The following is a 20,811-nucleotide window of genomic DNA, read 5'->3' on the forward strand; positions in this document are numbered from 1 at the left end:
GAAGGGCATCGATCAGCTGGTGTGTGACTGCGAGCAGAACCTGTCTCTGGTCATCAGCAGCATGTTCCCGGTAACTCACCCATATCTGAAGAACGTCAACGCTCGGTCACTTCAAATCGATGCTGCTGGAACATGTGACCTCATTCTCAAATGTTTATAAAACTTGTTTGAACAAAACAAATGAGTGGCTTGTGTTTGTAGGACATGAAAGGAATAGTTCACCCTAATCATTTGTGTCATTCCAAATCTGTTTGACATGAAAGGAGATGTTTAGCAGAATGTTCATGCTGCTCTTTTCCAAACAATTCAATTATTCAGTGACCAAAAGCTGTTGAGCTCCAAGGTTTCCTAAAAGCAGTTCGGATGATTCATGTGCTGTATTGAGAGTCTTTCTGAAGTCAGTGTTGATGATGTCATGATCTTCTGCAGGTGTTTGACGCGCTGAAAGCTCGTCTGCAGGAATCGAACAGTAAAGTGAACCTGCGAGTGCTGGAGGCGTTACAGAAGATCATCAGTTTACTGAAAGATCACGTGACTCAAGTGCTTAACATCATCATACCTGCGATAGTGGACAATCACCTCAACTCCAAAAATAACGCCATCTACACTGCGGCGCTGGCAGCCGTTCAAGCGCTCATCGATAACATAGGTGAGTCCTTGTGTGTCTGAAAGCGACTTTAACTGTGTTTAGATCGCTCACACACTTCACTGTATGTTTCAGACAACAGTCTTCTCCTGCAGCCCTTCTGCTCAAAGGCTCAATATCTGAGCGGGAAAGCAAAGCTCGATCTCATTGAGAAAGTTGCAGGTGAGTCCAAGAGTCCCGTCTGATTATTCAGGATGAACCACAGCAACTAAAAGTGTTTAAAGAAGAGATGTGACCTAATGACGTTTAATCTCTCTCTCTCTCTCTCTCTCTCTCTCTCTCTCTCTCTCTCTCTCTCTCTCTCTCTCTCTCTCTCTCTCTCTCTCTCTCTCTCTCTCTCTCTCTCTCTCTCTCAGAGTTGGTGACGGAGCTTCACCCCTGCCGACCGCAGCTGGTGGAGCAGAAGGTTCTTCCTCTCTTGTGGCATCTGCTCAGTCGCTCCAGTAACTGTGGCACTGCTCACAGCCGCGCTATGTAAGAGGCAGCGTCCACACTTTTTTCATATCAAAATGAACAAAGTTCTCCCAATACGACACTATATGGAAGTTATTTTTGGGAAATAGACCTAATTACAAAATTGCATGTTGGATGATGTGTTTTTAGTCAATAATCAATGAAATAACAGAGATCTTCTATACATAGATTACACCCTTCGCGCTTTTACCATTAGAGAGAGCGTAAACTGTCAAGTAGCGTGTTACGACAGTAAGTCACTGTTTGCGGATACCATACAAATGAATGGAGAGAGCCGTAAACTGACAACTACCTGTCGTGAAATCGTCTGTGACTTCCCTTATAAAAACAGCAATTTTATCGTAGTAAACTCCACACACTGTTCACTTCAAAAGGATTATTTAGTGTAAAACATGTTGAAAATTGGCAGAGTGGTGATCAATTCATTAAGTGATTAACTATTTCCTCAAAAAAGCAGTTTATTCAGCATCTCCTCCATAGACATCCATTCAAAAAGAACGGCCTCTTGTCTCCTCGCTAGTACCGCCCAAAGCTCTGCTTTAACAAACCTCCTGCGTCTGCGCAGTTTGACTGCTCTCACTGACGTCAGCTTCACGCGCCACATTTGATCAGCCGCTTCGCGCGTCTCTCTTGTTTACTTTCGGTTAAAACATACAAATATTAACACGTCTGATAAAATTACGAGCTTCTGTGACATTAATAACACACAGAGGTATGTTTGATTTGGGCGCTGCCGTGTCGTTATAGAACAGAAAGAGCGTCAGTTTGTGTGATGTGAGTCTGACAGGATTCACAGTCGTTGATTAATCGTAATTTACGTATGATGGTAAAATGAGCAACAATCAGAGGACTTTATTCGAGTCGTGGGGCTGCAGCGTCTCTCACACAGACCAGAGAAAAACTACCTCAACAAAAACTTCTCAGGGAAAGAGTGTCAGAGCGACAGACAGGTGTGAACAGAGAGGTGAGACAGCAGCGGTCTATAAGCACACTGAAGATGAAGACGATGATGATGATCTGATGCTCGTGGCTGTTTATGAGGCAGAGAGGTCCCTGCAGGGCGATGACGTCACGTCCGGCTTCGACCCCTCCGCAGGGCAGGTGTGGATTTACCCTACGAACTACCCGGTGAGAGAGTACCAGCTGCGGATCTCTGAGGCGGCTCTGCTGCAGAACACGCTGGTGTGTCTCCCCACCGGTCTGGGCAAGACCTTCATCGCCTCGGTGCTCATGTATAATTACTACCGCTGGTTCCCCGCAGGGAAGATCATCTTCATGGCTCCTACTAAACCTCTGGTGTCCCAGCAGATAGAGGCGTGTTACAGAGTGATGGGGATCCCACAGGAACACATGGCCGAACTCACAGGTCACTGTCAACTCACTCACACACACACACACACACACACACACACACACACATCTCACACACACACACACACACTCTCTCTCACTCTCACATACACAGAGATAACTCGCATAACAAATCAAAGTGTATGACTTTCTTCTGCAGAACACAAATGAAGATTTTTAGAAGAATATTTCAGCTCTGCAGGTCCATACAACGCAAGTGAATGGTGACCAGAACTTTGAAGCTCCAAAAAGCACATAAAGGCAGATTATGGATTATTTTTATGCTGCTTTTATGTGCTTTTTGTAGCTTCAAAGTTCTGGTCACCATTCATTTGCATTGTTTGGACCTACAGAGATGAAATATTCTTCTAAAAATCTTCATGTGTGTTCTGCAGAAGAAAGTCACACACATCTGGGGTGGCATGAGGGTGAATAAATGAATTTTTGGGTGAACTGTCCCTTTAAATGTGGGTCTGTTCTTCACTCAGAGCTATTCCTACAGTTCTTGCTCAATGCTAAAAAACACAGTTTTGCATTCTTGTGAAGACAGTTTTCCTCTGGCGACACTGAAAGAATTAACTCGCGCATCTATGCGTGTTTTGAGGTTTGCTGTGACGTTTAGATTTAGTAACCTCGATGATGTTGAATGAGTACACAAGTCATCTTTTCTGAAGCTAATTTGTCCAAATTGTTTGGTCATTTTTTTCAGCATTTTCCTTATTAAAATCACTTGAAAGGGTTAGTTTATCCTCCTGAGACCCGAGCGTGACTGCTGTGTGCATTTTCCATTTCCCATTTTCATTTGTAACTAGTAGCACCTAATAAACAAGCAAAAAAAAAAAAGAAAATTTCAAGAGCAAATAGTTTTCCTAAAAATCAATGTCCTCATATGTGGACAGCAGGACTATGTTGTGAAATTTTAAATAATACCAAACTATAGAAAGTTAGATTATTTTCATCAGATAGTTTATGATGTTTCCAGGAGTGTTGATTATTCATGTTTTTGAGACATCAGAAATTATCATAATTAATTCAGATTTAAAGTAATGTCCAGCATCATCCAATCACTGTCAACCATGTTAAAATAAAATGATACATTATAAATTGTGAATCTATGTACTGATTATCATTGTCACATGTCTGTCAAACATGTTGAGTGATCCAAACATCATCTGCAGCCTGAAACTGAACTTTTGATCAGATTTTAGGAGTGAATGCACTTAACTGCATAGAGAGCTATAGGATGCTCCCTTGCTCCCTATTTAGTGAATGACTTAACCTCCAGTGTGCTGTCTGTCTGCACTGGTCTCAGAACAGTTTGAAATGCACCTTATTTTCATCCTAACTCCATATAAAGCCTCTGAAAGACACATTTTTCAGTTTTTGTATGAACTCATTTATTCTCAATGTGATAATACACAGTAAATATAGGAATGCATTTATTAATATTAATGAATAGAACTGTATTGTACAGTGATAACACAAAATAAAAGATAACAAAATGTATATTAAAATGAAGCGAAATGACCCACAGATGTGTTAGAGTTGATCATGTTTTTTTAGACACTCTGACATGTTTTTTCTTCTGAGTAAATAATGTCCCAAAATCCACATATGTAGACATCGTGTTTATCAGCGTGCTGACGCGTAAATGAATTATTTAAAGCGGCATATCAAACAAAACTAGAGACTCTCCTCTTTACAACCGTAAAGAGATTTCTTACCAGAGGTTCTTTTGTTGGTGCTGCATCTGTAGAAGCACTTCAAGGAAATCAACATCATGTTGTTGTGTCACGTGACTCGGTGCGGCAGAAGTTTAACCCTTAAATGACAGTCTAAATCTTGTGAACAGTATTCAGTCAGTTTTTATTCTTTTAAATTATGCAAAGCGAAAACACAACGTCCACGCATGTTAAGCCTAAACACTTAAAAAAGCTTTAAATGCAACAAAAACAAATGAACTGAAAATATACATCTGTAACACCTTGAACCGCTCATGAGTTTGCATCCCTGACACAAGAACACATAAGAACAACGCACATTGAGAAACCTTACTTCAGAAGTCCTTTTCTTGAGCCTGACAACCGCTGCTCCCCATCCACTTTTAACTGAAAACAACAGCTCAAATATTCTCTGAAATGTCGACTTTTACACGCATAGTTGAACTGTTCTTTTCATCAGCTTGAAATTGTTCTTTGTGAATGTAATCTTAATGAAATGATTTATCCAGTAATCATGAGTGACTTGAAATGCATTGGTCTAAAAGTCTGTCAAAAGCCTGTGAATCTCCAGATGATGTTTGTACTTTGTGTTTCCTGTAGGAACGACAGCAGCACAGCAGAGAAGAGAGCTGTGGAGATCCAAGCGTGTGTTCTTCTTGACTCCACAGGTGATGGTGAACGATCTGTCACGAAACACCTGTCCAGCAGCTCAAGTCAAGTGTGTGGTGATCGATGAAGCTCACAAAGCCACAGGAAATCACGCATACTGTCAGGTACACTCCAGAAACATACTGACGGAACATGCCAGCTCTTATGCTGATTGGTTGTGAGTTTGTTGTGATTGGTTGTGATTGTTCAGGTGGTTCGTGAGTTGAGGAATCAGACGCAGCAGTTTCGTGTTCTGGCTCTCAGTGCCACACCTGGAGGAGACGTCAAGGTGAGAAGCTTCAGTGTGATCTGGAGCAGCTGACGACCCTTTCTGACCCAGAGATTGTATTGTGTCTTTTTTTACTGATTGTGTGTGTGCGTGTGTGTGTGCACAGGCAGTACAGCAGGTGATCTCTAACCTGTTGATCTCTCACATTGAGCTGCGCTCTGAAGATAGTCCAGACGTGAAGTCCCATGTTCATCAGAGGAGTGTGGAGAAGATCATCGTCCCATTAGGAGAGTCACTCACTCAGTATCAGACACGATACCTGCAGGTAAGACGCATCAAACCTGACTGCAGACACGCTGCTCTCTGCTGGTGTAATACAGCATCTCGCGTCACACAAACACCTGCACTGACACTGACTGTGTGTTTGATTTGATTTTGAGGAAGAAATATTTGGAAGTAAGGAATACAGTTCTTATTGGATACACTGCCCTCAGTTACCTGTTACCAAATATTGAGATGATTTTCTATTTTAAGATATTATATTCATTCATTCATTTTTTTTTTATTTTTATAAAAGACACTGAATAAACAAAATCAAAGCAAAACAAAGACATTCGTCATAGAAAAACAAATGGATGGTTGCAAAAGTGTTCGGTTCGGATGGTTGCGTCTTTCTCTCTTATAAGCGTTTCTCAGATAAAGCAATGAGTTGTTTAAATGCTTTGTCAGGAAAGATGTTTAACTTGGAAATGTGTGTCTCGAGATCCTTGTGTTTCATCTGATTGAACAGCCCCTGACCTGTGCTCATAGTCTGAGCCGCTTCACCACCGAGTTCAGCCGAATACCTCTGCTATCTGTGAATATTGCTACTCTACATACAACTGTACTGAATAAAACACAATGTGCTATTTCACTGTTATTATGAAGCTTGAGTCTGGAGTAGGGCTGCAACTAACGATTATTTTGATAATCGACTAATCTTACGATTATTAGAACGATTATTCGACTATTTGGTGATTATTGCAACGATTAATCATTAGCTCTTAACCGATTATTCAGCATGTGCCCTGACTTAAAAGATTGTATTAAATGCGCTTACAAACAATTAAGAGGACAAAATCATCTTTTAAAAATACCTCTAAACGATCTTCACTGAATTACAGGAAAAAATACTTTAAGTTTAATTCAGTAAAGAAATTCACTGCACTAGTCGTGCTAGATTCAAAAGAACCGGTTCGTGAGAGTCATTCGTTCAAGAATCAGACTACACCGGTCGTGCTGAATGTTTTGCAGTGTAAATTCAAAAGAACCGGTTCGTGAGAGTCATTCGTTCAAGAATCAGACTACACCGGTCGTGCTGAATGTTTTGCAGTGTAGATTCAAAAGAACCGGTTCGTGAGAGTCATTCGTTCAAGAATCAGACTACACCGGTCGTGCTGAATGTTTTGCAGTGTAGATTCAAAAGAACCGGTTCATGAGAGTCATTCGTTCAAGAATCAGACTACACCGGTCGTGCTGAATGTTTTGCAGTGTAGATTCAAAAGAACCGTTCATTAACATAATTAAGAAACACTTGAAGGAAACGTACTATTGTATTCATTTATTATTTACATTGAAATAGAACATTTTAATAGGCTGAAGGAGTGTGTTCAATAACATATTACCTATTTTTTCTGAGAATCGTGAAATTTACTGGTATCGGTTATGTTGGTATGGTGACAACACTAGTGTGCAGTGATTCACTCGTAACTTTACATGAACATTCACTGTATTCGTTCACATCATACTGGAGCACTGTAATGTGACTGCAGTGAACAGTCCGTGATTGAGTGACTGTGTGATGGTGTGTGGGTGGATGATGATGATATATAGTCCTTTATGAATGCTCAGTTATTTTTTAGAGTAAACCCACATACACACTGCTCATGTGAGTGGAGATAAAACCTCACTGATATTCCCTTGGAGACATTTATATACACTGTTTTACAAAGATTCTCTGAGATTTTCAGCTCTTGTTTGTTTGGGCTCATCAAACATTATTGAACTGGTTGGTTTGCTAGTAAAGAGACATTTATGAAAATTCCAGTGACATCAGACACGGCACACACAGGTGGTTTTGTGGACCAGTAATAGTTTATTCTCTTACAGAAAGGAAAATAATGCAGATATTCACAGTAGCTCTTCATAATGTGTATACAGTACAGCACATATTAAACCTGCTACAGAAATGATCAATAGTGTGTTTGTGTGACTCATACTGTATTATTCATTCTGTGCTTTATGATCAGTGATCACATGTCAAGATGTGATTTTACATTCAGAACATTTCAAGTTATTCTGATCCAAATTCATCCTCCGTTTTATTAAATATTAACACAAACTCTTGATTAGAGAGATCAGCATCTCTGAAAGTGACATTTATTTCTCTCATTTGACCTGTTAATAAACTTCATTAAATGAAACGACATTAGAGTTCAGACATCAGACTGCAGTTGTGTGTCTGTCTGTGTGTCTGTGTCTGTCTGTGTGTCTGTGTGTCTGTGTCTGTGTGTCTGTGTCTGTGTGTCTGTGTGTCTGTGTGTCTGTGTGTCTGTGTGTGTGTCTGTGTGTGTGTCTGTGTGCGTCTGTGTGTGTGCGTCTGTGTGTGTGCGTCTGTGTGTGTGCGTCTGTGTGTGTGCGTCTGTGTGTGTGCGTCTGTGTGTGAGTGTGAGTGTCTGTGTGAGTGTCTGTGTGAGTGTCTGTGTCTGTGTCTGTGTCTGTATGTGTGTCTGTGTCTGTATGTGTGTCTGTGTCTGTGTCTGTGTGTCTGTGTCTGTCTGTCTGTCTGTGCTGTGTGCTGTCTGTGCGTGTGCGTCTGTGCGTGTGCGTCTGTGCGTGTGCGTCTGCGTGTGAGAGTGCGTCTGTGTCTGTGCGTCTGCGTGTGAGAGTGCGTCTGTGTGTGAGAGTGCGTCTGTGTGTGAGAGTGCGTCTGTGTGTGAGAGTGCATCTGTGTGTGAGTGTGTGTGTGTCTGTGTGTGAGTGTGTGTGTCTGTGTGTGAGTGTGAGTGTCTGTGTGTGTGTCTGTGTGAGTGTCTGTGTGAGTGTCTGTGTGTGTGTCTGTGAATGTCTGTGTGTGTGTGTGCGCGTGTGTGTCTGCGCCTGTGCGCGTGTGTGTGTCTGCGCCTGTGCGCGTGTCTGCGCCTGTGCGCGTGTGTGTGTGTCTGCGCGTGTGTGTGCGTGTTTGTGTGTGTGTGTGCGTGTGTGTGTGTGTGTGTGTGTGTGTGTGTGTGTGAACCTGCTGACATTGTGTTGAACATGAGGTTAATTCAGTTGTTTTTATTTATCATAATAGCTTGGAGCTACAAACAGACAGGAAATACTGATTTATTAAAAAGAAAAAATGTAACAAAAATAGCACTATGACAGAATATATATTTATATGTGTTTTCTCTATTATATGAAGTGTTGTTGACTATTATGAGCACTGATGTGTGTAACACTGACACAAACACATGAGAGAGAGACAGGTGTCTGTCTATGATCATGTCTTACAGTAGGAGGATACACAACACATAGAAGAAGAGTTTGACTTTATGATTGTCATACAGCATCAGATTTCACACTGTTTGGTTTGTATTTGTGTAGCTTATGATCTGTGTTACTCATTAGTTTCAGCTTTTGATTGACAGTAAGGCTTTGTTCAGACATGCAGCAAAAATCAACGTTTTTGGCGTATCTGACACATCCATATGTGGTTTGAAATCCAATTACATTCAGATTTGTGTTCATGTGTTTCATTCTGAACTGTCAGACTGGATTTCAAGTAGTTCTGTTCATGGTTCATGACGCGACCGTAATGTAGGGCTGGGTATCAATCGATTCCAATTCACAAACTCTCGATATCGATTAATCTGGGTATATTTCAGTTATAATGTCCCCTTTGTTTACATATGAAATAAATTCTCTCTCCGCTAATGCTATACAGGCGGCCTTTTTACTAAGTACAATATGAAAATTTTAATTGTATTAATAATATTTGATTCTTTTTACATCATTTTGGACATATTTTAGCTTTCAAAAATTAACATCCATTTTGTAATCAATAAATATGATATTATATTGAATATATCATATTTTGTTACATATTTATTGTTTAATAATGTAATTTGTACTATTTAAAGGTATTTTCATTGATTTGTTAAACACGTGTTAAAATCCGGTACTGTCTCTTTAAGAAAACCGGCATTTCTGTAAATGAGCGCATGTTACCGAGAGAGACTCGAGCGGCTTTATCTCATCCGTGCGATGCATGATTACAATTAAATGTTTCTTTTTTGTTGTTTTTGATCAACAACTGACTCTAGAGAACAGAAAGGATATTAAAAGACACATTAAATGTTTAGATCTCGTCTTTGGACACAAGGAACAACTTTTACTCTCAACACGCAGTGAAAGAATCTCGCTGCTGTGTGAAATCTAAACATTCACCAGCCGTTTGACAAATATATACATTTTAGTCGCATAGAGTGAAATTTGGTTGCAAATGCAAGTGATTTCCTCTGATTGTAGTGGAGGGGTTATGCATAGAGTAAAAGATCGATCCATGGATTTTGAGAATCAATATCAAATCAACCAAATATAAAAATTTTTAAAATTAATCTACAATTATTTATTTTTGCCCAGCCCTACCGTAATGTCACACACAAAGCACAGTAGTGTCTACAGCTGTGTCTGAATTCACTCGTTTACACTCATGTGGTGTTCACTATGTAGTGAATGAGTGAACAAGTGAGCGGTTTCAGATGCAATGTGGGTGTTCATTCAGGTTTCCACTCTTTTTGACCAATGAATAGTAGTTTGTGATGTCTGGAAACTAGGACGTTTTTTTGGGATAGATTTTGCGACTTTAATTGCAATTTTGGCAGATGTTTTTTTCTTATCTGCATTTTACATTCAAAAGAAATTTCAGTGCTCAAAAACGCCTTTCAGGAAGTTGCAGTATTTTTACGGTGTTAATTTTTATGACAGGTTCATACAGTAATGCCTTTGATGCACCTCGTGAGTTCAGCACCGCGGCGAGATGACATGACGGCGCAAATGTCCAGTTTTACGTCCTCTCGAATGTGTCTTTCCAATGCGCTAATGCTTAAGTCCTTTAGTATCAATGGCAACTGATGAAGATACAGTGGTCATTGTCTCCACTGTCTGAACAAACGGATCAGATTTCATCACTTTAGTCCTAAAGATGAGATTTGAAAAACTGATTTATGTGCAGTGTGAACAAAGGCCAAATTGTGTTTCTCTCAGTGTTACTAAACATTAAAGCAGTCTGATCTCCAAACGAGAGTTCATCTAGACAGAATAAATCAAAACACCTCTACTAACCTGCTCACTAACCTCATCACTATCACATAACAGTGAAGAACAGTGGGTCAAAGGTCATGTAAAGATCTGTTTTTGTGTGTGAAGATGACAGAGGGGATTTGATCAGGTGTAAGTGCAGGACGAGCAGCTCACGGTCTCTCCAGGAACCAGATCTCATTCTGACGATTGGCCGCCGCAGGGTTTGTGTATCCAGCCACAATGAAGGAGTCGTTGACGCAGACAGCTGGTGAATCTAGAACCTCCGCCAGACTGTGCATCTCATGAATGATCGACAGCTCGTTAGTAGCACCAGTGAACGCCCTGAAATCACAATCATGTTGATCATTAAACCGTTGATGGTGTTTAAAAGGAATGTCCTCGGTTATAACCATGTTAAAGGGACAGTTCACCCAAAAATGTAAATTCTGTCATTATTTATTCACCCTCATGCCGTCCCAGATGTGTTTGACTTTCTTTCTTCTGCAGAACACAAATGAAGATTTTTAGAAGAATATCTCAGCTCTGTAAGTCCATAGCTAGGAACTTTGAAGCTCCAAAAAGCACATAAAGGCAGCATAAAAGTAATCCAAACGACTCCAGTGGTGTAATCCATGTCTTCAGAAGTAATCCAAACAGTTTTGGGTGAGAACAGACCAAAATAGAACTCCTTTTTCACTGTAAATGTTGACATTGGCAGTCTCCTTCGCAATCATTATTTTAAACTCAATTACACTTCCTATAGTGCCATCTAGCGCTCTTCTTATGCTTTAAGCACTAGAAAGTGTAATTGCCTAGAGACTGCAATGACAAGATGTACAGTGAAAGAGGAGTTATATGGGCTGGTTCTAGGGCTGGGTGATATGGCTTCAAAAATGACATCTCAATATTTTTCAGCCTATTGACAATATTCGATATATATCTCGATAATTATGTATTTTCTCTGAAATAGCTCAAAAGTGATTTTTTTTTTTTTTAATCAGAGGAACTACAATTTCATGCAAACAGCCACTGTAGCCAAGTAGATTCAATATTTTAAAGGCATTAAATAAAAATCTATTTAAAAATAAAAAAGACATGTATCCCTACAGTTTTGCACTAAATGAACCCGTCACCCATTACGAAGCGCACACAGACCACGTTTATCTGTCTTTTATCGCAGCGTATTGCAATTTTATAATCACATATGACATATGATATTTTGATTATTTATGCTGCCCAGAAGATCGTGAAATTAGTCTACTGATGCACTCTTTTTTTTTTTTTCTCCCCAATTGGGAATTGGGCATTCCAAATGCGCTCTAAGTCCTTGTGGTGGCGTAGTGACTCGCCTCAGTTCGGGTGGCGGAGGACGAATCTCAGTTGCCTCCGCATCTGAGACCGTCAATCTGCGCATCTTATCACGTGGCTTGTTGAGCACGTTACCACGGAGACATAGCGCATGTGGAGGCTTCACGCCATCCACCGCGGCAACCACGCTCAATTCACCACGTGCCCCACCGAGAACGAACCACATTATAGTGATCACGAGGAAGTTACCCCATGTGACTCTACCCTCCCTAGCAACCGGGCCAATTTGGTTGCTTAGGGTACCTGGCTGGAGTCACTCAGCACGCCCTGGGATTCGAACTAGCGAACTACCAGGGGTGGTAGCCAGCGTCTTTACCACTGAGCTACCCAGGCCCCCACCGATGCACTCTTTATGAAACTTAATGGCCACATAAAAAGCACATTAGAATAATCGTGATATTCACGGTATTGCTTAATTTTAAATCGTCAGCCAAATCATCGCGATTTATAACGTGAATATTCGATATATCGCCCATCCCTAGCCTGTTCTCACCCACACCTATCATATCACTTCTGAAGACATGGATTAAACCACTGGAGTCGTATGGATTACTTTTATGCTGCCTTTATGTGCTTTTTGGTGCTTCAAAGTTCTGGTCACCATTCACTTGCATTGTATGGACCTACAGAGCTGAAATATTCTTCTAAAAATCTTAATTTGTGTTCTGCAGAAGAAAGAAAGTCATACACATCTGGGATGACATGAGGGTGAGTAAATGATGAGACTATCCCTTTAAGATTACCACAGACAATAATTTAGATTTGTCACTCAGTTTGTATAAACAAACAAAAATCCTGTTTTCTTTAATACACTTACAATGGAAGTCTATGGGGTGAGTGTACCGGAGGGTTAAGAAGTAAAAATGTGCAGCTTGTGTTTTTGTTAGAAACACTGTGTGTTATTTAAGCTTTAAAGTGTCTGAATCAACTATAAACTACAATCAATCATTTATTAATATAAATTATAAATTACCAGGTTTATCAACTATACATCTTGACAGAAACTTTACACAGACGAGGTTAGTAAGTGATTTAATCACACTAGTCTCTCATTAACACGTGTAATGTTTAGTTTTTGTCTTGCCCCATAGACTTCTATTGTAAGTGCATGTGTTAAACCCACAAGATCCTGCAGAACCCACCTGGTGTAGACGATAGTAGCGGGCCACTGCTCGATGATGATCTCGGGGTCGTGCGGCCGCGGCGGGTCGCTCTGGTGTGGAGCGGGCAGGTAATACGCTACGGTGACCGCTCGGGACAGTGTAGTGTGCATCTCATCTGTACGCACCACCGTCACGATGGGTATTGTCATGCCCAGATAACTACCTGCAGATAATTCAAGAGAGAGGAAACAAAACCTGTAAGATCAGAAGGGTGTATTTCTGTAAATCTGTCCTGAAAGTTTATTTCTGATTTGTGTTTATGAAGGCAATGACAGCGTCTGGTAGAGTTATAATATCAAGCGTGTCAATATGTGAGTGAGTGTAAAACCTGCAGCGTTCTGTTGACAGATGTATCTCATGATCTTCATGAAGCCGTAGCAGATGCTCTGTTCATACGTGTCCTCATGAACGGTTATACACGCCCAGTGCGCTTTCTCATAGTGCCGCTTCTCATACAACACCTCACCACACTACACAACACACACACATCACACACACACACTTCTGAATCAACAGTCTCTTTGTCTCTTGTAGTTTTAGTGTTGTTTAGTCTAAACGGTTAGCCATCTTCAATGAAGGAATAAACTACTGACCATATTCCTCATTTAATTCTGAAATATACAAGTACATATACGTAAATGGTTAGTTTTATATTTGATTCATTGTAATAGTAACTATTGCATTAATGAAATATAAATAATTTTTGGATTTCACAATAATGTTAGCATATATAATTTCGTAATTCATTTCGTAATGCAGCGTTAAAGCTGAAGTATGTAACTTTTTCGGTGTTAGAATACTTATAAACCAGTTTAATATGTAGAGAAAATCATTCATCATTCAATCATTCATAGGTACATTTTCTGAAACTGTAAGCACTGTGTCCTGTTTGTTTTGAGCGACCCGTCTCAAGATAGACAATGACACTGACTCGACCAATGGCGTGAGTTGGGGGCGTGAATGTTTGGTTGATCAACAGCAGAAGGGGGGCGTATTCAGAAAGCTACGGAACCCCTTAGAGCACAGGGCGGGAATTTTTATTTTGAAATAGTTTTGTGTTCCCTCGCAATAAATTTACATGGTTTTACTACAGTAACCATATTTTTATCATATTCGTAGTGAAACCATGGTGATAATACAGGAAAACGAAAACTATGGTATCAAAAATTATAATTTTGTGGGTATTATGGTTTTACTATGTTTTACTATGATTTTAGTATAGTAATATTGTGGTAACACCTAAAATAAGGTGATTCATTAAAATTAACTACAATGAATAATACTTTTCCAGCATTTATTAACGCTGCAAAATAATGTTAATTTCAACATATACTAACACACTATTTTTAAAATCAAAAGTTGTATATGTTCACACTAATGCACTATAAACTAACAAACAGTGAAAATGTTTATTTTTATTAACTAACATTAACAAGGATTTATATATACTGTAAAAAATATTTTGTTCATTGTTATTTAATGATACCTAATGCATTAACTAATGTTAACAAATGTAACCATATAGTAAAGTGCTATCAATATTGTAGAATGTAGTAACCATAGTTTTTTTTTTCTATAGTAATATTGTAGTAACTATAAAAAGTTAGTTAAGTAACTGTTTATATTTTTGGTGGAAACCATAGTTTTAATACAGTATACTGTATTCATATAGTGACCATATGGTTTTACTATAGATTAACCATTGTTAATCTTGTGGTTACTATAGTAATACTACAAATACCATGGTATTTGTAGTAAAATCAAAATAACCTCAAAATTATGCTTTTTATTACTATAGTTTTAACTTTATAATTATAACTATGGTTTTATTACAAATATTTTTATAAATAATAAATTTATTTTAATAAAACCATGGTACATTTGCGAGGCAACGCAAAACTATTGCGAGGCAACGCAAAACTATTGCGAGGGTTTTGCGAGGGAACGCAAACTTATTGCGAGGGAATGCAAAACTTATTGGGAGGGCACGCAAACTATTGCGAGGGAACGCAAAACTTATTGGGAGGGCACGCAAACTTATTGCGAGGGAATGCAAAACTTATTGTGAGGAACGTATTGGGAGGGAACGCAAAACTTTTTGCAAGGAACGTATTGCGAGGGAACGCAAAACTTATTGGGAGGGAACAAAAACTATTGTGAGGGAACGCAAAACTATTGCAAGGGAACGCAAAACTTATTGCGAGGAACGTATTGCGAGGGAACGCAAAACTTATTGGGAGGGAACAAAAACTATTGGGAAGGAACGAAAACTATTGTGAGGGAACGCAAAACTATTGCAAGGGAACGCAAAACTTATTGCGAGGAACGTATTGCGAGGGAACGCAAAACTTATTGGGAGGGAACAAAAACTATTGGGAAGGAACGAAAACTTTTGTGAGGGAATGCAAAACGTATTACGAGGCAACAAAAACTATTGCGAGGGAACGCAAAACTATTGCGAGGGAACGCAAAACTTATTGCGAGGGAACAAAAACTATTGGGAGGGAACGAAAACTATTGCGAGGGAACACAAACCTTATGGGTGGGAATGAAAACTTATTGTGAGGGAACGCAAAACTTATTGTGAGGGAACGCAAAACTTATTGCGAGGAACGTATTGCGAGGGAACGTAAAACGTATTGCGAGGGAACACAAAACGTATTGCGAGGGAATGAAAACTATTGGGAAGGAACGTAAACTATTGCGAGGTACGTATTGCGAGGGAACGCAAAATTTTTTGGGAGGGAACAAAAATTATTGGGAAGGAACGAAAACTATTGCGAGGGAACATAAACTATTGCGAGGGAACGCAAAAATTATTGCGAGGGAAAGCAAAACTTATTACGAGGGAATGGAACGCAAACTATTGCGAGGGAACGGAAAACTTATTGCGAGGGAACGCAAAACTTATTGGGAGGGAACAAACTATTGGGAAGGAACGGAAACTATTGTGAGGGAACGTAAAACTTATGGGAGGGAATGAAAACTATTGCGAGGGAATAAACTTATTGCGAGGGAACGCAAAACTTAATGCGAGGGAACATACTGTGAGGGAATGCAAAACTTATTGCGAGGGAACGCAAAACTTATTGCGAGGGAACGTATTGTGAGGGAACGTAAAACTTATTGCGAGGGAACTCAAAACAATGTCGGAAAAACAATTCCCGCCCTGTCCTCTCGGGGGCTCTGTAGAAAGCTGTTTTGAAAACAGTGTTTATTTTTGCAATCCTGTTGGTGGCGCTAGTGGCTCAGAAGTTACATACTTCAGCGTTAAATGACTTAATTATCTAATGATTTGAGCTCATATCAATTATTAAGATAATGACTCTAAACAGAGTGAATGTATTTAAATACATCTAACATGCTTTTATAACTCAACTGATATGAGATTACAGTGTGTTTGTGATTTTCACGTTTTTGTACCTTCTCCTTGCGTGTGATGAGTGTGAATGGGACGCTCTCACGCGTGTGTGCGCCGTCATTATTAGAGGTTATCTGCTGGATCGGTTCAGCCATATCTGTGAAAACAGAGAAAGAGATTCATAATAACAGTCGTGCATCACAGGTGTGAGTTATGACACAGGTAAACAACTGCTGTGCACACAGAGACGTTTATGTCTGCTCTGTTGTACCTGCTGCCCTCAGTGACCTTAAATCTGTGATGTGATCTTCAGAGACGCTTTGGCAGAGCTTTACCCGTGCTGTGCCCATTGCCAGCACATCAGCCCAGCAGGACACTAATGAGTGCAGACAGCTAACACTAGTGCACTACACTAATCACACACGTGACATGAGCCCTCTGTCTGTTACACACACTGGTGTAAATATCAATGAACTGTTTCTGAAGTATGATATTAATCTCTAGTTTAAGAAGTTGAATTGAGTTGATAGTGAAACATTTGAGTGTTAGTTTCTCTGACGTTTGCTTTGTCTTGATACTGTAATAAGTACAGTTATGGTGCTGAGTAAAGACCTTTACTGTACTGGATTTATTGCTGGGGAACAGATAATCTCTGTGAGATCTCAGTTAAAGCTCAACACTGCTCCAGACTGCACAAACACACGTCGCATAATTAGGACTGTCACGATTATGACATTTAACTGACAATAATCGTCAAACAAATAATTCTGTCTTTTAGAGCTTTCACAATTTATTGTCATATTTCTTAAGGTGCATGTGTGCTTCATACCCTTTAAGAAGTCATGTTTACATATTTAACTTCAAATATATAAATCAAATGATAAAATGTGGATGTATGGTTTCCTTTTAAGGCTTTAAAAATGCATATCATATATCAAAATATTTCCAATTACTTAAAATATGTCTCTCTTTTTGGTCAACTTTAGTTTTGGTCAATTTTATATTTACACTGTTGTTTTTGGAACTCATATTTTATTATTATTATTTTTTTTCCATGAAAATAAAATATAAATGTTTATTATATTTATATTATATTGTGTAATAGTAAAATATTTCTGTCCTAATTTCTTCACTTTCACACATTATTTTAATGCTCTTTGATTAAACCCACGAGCCCTTAATTCTCATGAAGCAAAACCTTAGAGATTTCATTTCATCATTTTATCACTCCACAGAAATAAAGTGTGCGTCTCCTCCTCCGTCACTGCGTGTATGAACCTGCTATGACTAGGAACATTTGCCATTACACGATTGTTAAAGTGAAGCCGGATCTCTATGTATTCACTATCAAAGTTAATATTTGTTTGTTTATATTTTGGTGGGAGTTTGGTGGGAGCCTCTGCTGACAGTGCACACATCAGAGCGATTGAGAAGCGCTTCACGTGCTCTTCTGGACAAGAGCTGCTCTGATTGACATCTGCGGTTCGGCTCGGAGACTCTCGGAGTTCACACGCAATATGACACACAAACGCGCTGTTGATGGTATTTATATATTCACTTAAAATTCCCTTATTTGGGCATTAAAATGTGAGTGGAATTTGAAGTACGCAATAATCGAAGTTATCTCAAATATCCGTGATCGGATGATTATTTAATAATCACGACAGTCCTACGCATGATTTACTCCAAACGCTGATGTGTGAAATAAACACTTTTACAATTAAAGTTTAATGTAGCATTCGTCGGAATAACATTTGAAGTACTGTTTGGGTCTAGAATAATCACTGCGTATGATAATCTGAACAGAATTGAACCCTGGCAGCGGCTGATAATCTGTTGAAACGGGTCAGAACCGTTCGCCTGCAGCACACGTGAGTCATGGGAAAATCCGTACAGGATAATGAAATCACATACAACTAGAGGTATACCAATATATCGGTTTTACCAATTAATCGGTGCCAATAGTTGCTTTTTGGAATTATTGGTTATCGGCAAAAATCTATGCCCATTGTTGCTGATAGTTTTTTCATTTTCATCTTTTAGCTTGTTTATAGTTATAAGTCCCACATTATACATATGAATTTTTCTGGTTATTATTGGGTTGTTGTTTGCACAATACAATCCTTTTGGGATTTTATTCATTTTAGAGCCTGAATGTCTTTGCCCTTCATAGGAAAGACTAAGAATTATTTTATCATTCTATGAATTGTTTTAATCGCTATCGGCGTTTTGCACCACCTTAGTTATCGTTATCAGCAAAATCCACTATTGCTCGACCTCTACACACAACTCCTTTGAACCATGTTTACACTACAAGTGAAAGTCTGATTATATGTACGACTGTGGTGAGCTTCATGTAAATCCATTATAGGATCAGTGTGTGTGTTTATTATGCACTGTGTTTTGTGTTATTGTTTTATTTTCAGAAATATGTTCTGACACTGTCTTGTATATTCATATCTTCATAACAACATGTCAGTCTGTTTAACAAGACTGAATTTGAGTTCAGTAATGTCTTTTTCACATGAATAAGGTATTACGGTTAATAAAGCTGATCACTGTAACTCAAGTTAAAGCTTAAATCCTCTTTAGTAATGCTGGAGTTGTTTACTCGAATAAAACTGTGTGCTAAAATGAGCTACGAGTAAACGGTGAGGATTTATTTGCTGTTAAAAAAAGGTCTATTGTTACAAATGCTTTATTACACAGGATGATACTATGTATCGGCAAGTACTTTTAAAATAAGGTTAGTTCACATTTTCTCTGCTTAATGACCAAACGTTAACTAATGGATTGTTACATTTGTAACAATAGACCTTTATTAAAAGTGAATAATAGTTAAAAACTGTCCCTATGAACTAAAAATGAACAATATTTTACAGCGCTTATTAATCTAGAAGGATTTAAACATACTAACACATTTTTAAAATCAAAAGTTGTATATGTTATCATTAGTTAATGCACTTTAAACTAACATGAAGTAACAATGAACAACTGTATTTTTCTTAACTAAAATTAAAGTTTAATACTGTAAAAAAAATATATTATTCATTGGGGTTCATGATGCCTAATGCGTCAAATGTAACAAATGTAACCTTATTTATAAAGTGCTACTATGTATCGTTATAACACCTAGCTGTTATTTCTATTTCCGTTTTGTATTTTCAGTGTGTTTTGCTCACGTTTGATCCTGCAGCTGTTTAAACACACATATGTAGTGAATTATTACAGTGAAGTTGATATGATGTCTAGAAATGCTGCTGACTATGTAGGGCACTCACTGTGATTAAAGCCACCGCCTGTGTGTAAACTGGGTCAGCGGTGTTTCCGCGTTTATGAACGTCTGTGTTGTGTATATGTAGAGCAGTGAGTGATTTGATGTTGATGTTGTTGTTGTTGTTGTTGTTTTCTGACCTGTGGGCACCTCCACCTGGTGTCCGCGCGCCACGTCTCTCCAGTATCGCAGGAGTCTGTCCTGCTGCTCCTCTTCCTCCTCAGGACTGTCCGACAGCTGCTCCTCCGACACGGACTCCAGATCCTCCAGTGTGATCATCTCACCGCCGCCGCCGCCGCCGCTCATCTGACACCCGCCGCGATCCATCACACCGATCAATCTCGATGAATAAACTCTGTGATCGTCTTTAAAACCGCCGTCTCGCGCTAATCATGGCCCTCACACACTTTACCGAATATTACACGGATTTGTCCTGTTCGTGTACCGGAGCTCAGAACATTTAAACTCGATAGTTTCGGTTAATCGTCGTGTGTTGCTGTGTACGTGTAATTTATGTAGTCGTGACGTTTATAAGGAAAGTCTTGGTCACGTGGCAGCACAAGCTCCGCCCCTCCTCACAGAATCCTATAAATGTCTCTGCAGTTAATAGGCCTTGAATATACGTTAAATATTAACTCTAATGTGTCCATCTTTAGTACAGTATAACACCGTTCCACCTTTTAAAGGAAAGAAAAAAATAATTTAAATTATTTTATAATCTGACAGTCAGAGATAGCGCCTGTAGTGTCTGAAGCATTTGACATCCTTTAAAAAATAAAATACTTTTAATTGTGTTTGACTGAGTTTTTCAGTGGATGAGGCTGATATCTAGAGAGGTTTCTGATGTCATATAAACGGATATATACTATTGTTTTACATACCCCATATTGTGGAAAATAAATGAACACTTTATTTTTTAAAATGTACTCTGCTCATGTTAAAGTGTGTGTGTGTTTGTGTATACTGTGTGTGTGTCTGTGTGTACTGTGTTTGTGTTTGTGTGTGTGTGTGTGTGTGTGTATATATACTGTGTGTACTGTGTTTGTGTGTGTGTACTGTGTTTGTGTGTGTGTACTGTGTGTGTGTACTGTGTTTGTGTGTGTGTGTACTGTGTTTGTGTGTGTGTGTGTGTGTGTGTGTGTGTGTGTATACTGTGTGTGTGTTTATACTGTGTTTTGTGTGTGTGTGTGTATACTGTGTGTGTGTGTGTGTGTGTGTTTATACTGTGTTTTGTGTGTGTGTGTGTGTGTGTGTA

At 39.1% G+C, this 20,811-nt stretch overlaps 3 protein-coding genes across 10 annotated transcripts in view; 1 reads left to right on the top strand and 2 right to left on the bottom strand.

Moving 5' to 3' along the window:
• LOC127455180 (kelch-like protein 28) overlaps positions 1-20,811 on the bottom strand; it is an 82,770-nt gene that overhangs the window by 28,819 nt on the left and 33,140 nt on the right. The window lies entirely within an intron of this gene.
• fancm (FA complementation group M) overlaps positions 1,711-20,811 on the top strand; it is a 58,005-nt gene continuing 38,904 nt past the window's right edge. For all 8 annotated transcript variants that reach the window (XM_051722786.1, XM_051722788.1, XM_051722787.1 and 5 more), the window contains exons 1-4: positions 1,711-2,486; positions 4,792-4,964; positions 5,051-5,128; positions 5,235-5,393. In XM_051722786.1, coding sequence (XP_051578746.1) covers positions 1,952-2,486; positions 4,792-4,964; positions 5,051-5,128; positions 5,235-5,393 — 945 coding nt within the window. In that variant the 5' untranslated portion in view covers positions 1,711-1,951. The remainder of the gene's footprint in view (positions 2,487-4,791; positions 4,965-5,050; positions 5,129-5,234; positions 5,394-20,811) is intronic.
• soul3 (heme-binding protein soul3) lies at positions 7,097-20,191 on the bottom strand. The gene is made up of 5 exons (XM_051722965.1): positions 19,697-20,191; positions 16,345-16,439; positions 13,250-13,391; positions 12,901-13,084; positions 7,097-10,732 (listed from the first exon to the last, which is right to left on the bottom strand). Exons 1-5 carry the CDS (start codon positions 19,881-19,883, stop codon positions 10,561-10,563), a joined length of 780 nt encoding a protein of 259 aa, XP_051578925.1. The 5' UTR covers positions 19,884-20,191; the 3' UTR covers positions 7,097-10,560.

The sequence above is a fragment of the Myxocyprinus asiaticus genome, chromosome 17 (assembly GCF_019703515.2).
Source record: "Myxocyprinus asiaticus isolate MX2 ecotype Aquarium Trade chromosome 17, UBuf_Myxa_2, whole genome shotgun sequence".
Taxonomy (NCBI): Eukaryota; Metazoa; Chordata; class Actinopteri; order Cypriniformes; family Catostomidae; genus Myxocyprinus; species Myxocyprinus asiaticus.

Coding starts and splice junctions, on each gene's coding strand:
- soul3 (XM_051722965.1), bottom strand. CDS start 19,883: ATGGATCGCGGCGGGTGTCAGATGAGCGGCGGCGGCGGCGGCGGTGAG. Junction 16,440..19,696: donor CCAGGTGGAGGTGCCCACAG/GTCAGAAAACAA, acceptor CTGTTTTCACAG/ATATGGCTGAACCGATCCAG. Junction 13,392..16,344: donor TCATCACACGCAAGGAGAAG/GTACAAAAACGT, acceptor TGTGTTGTGTAG/TGTGGTGAGGTGTTGTATGA.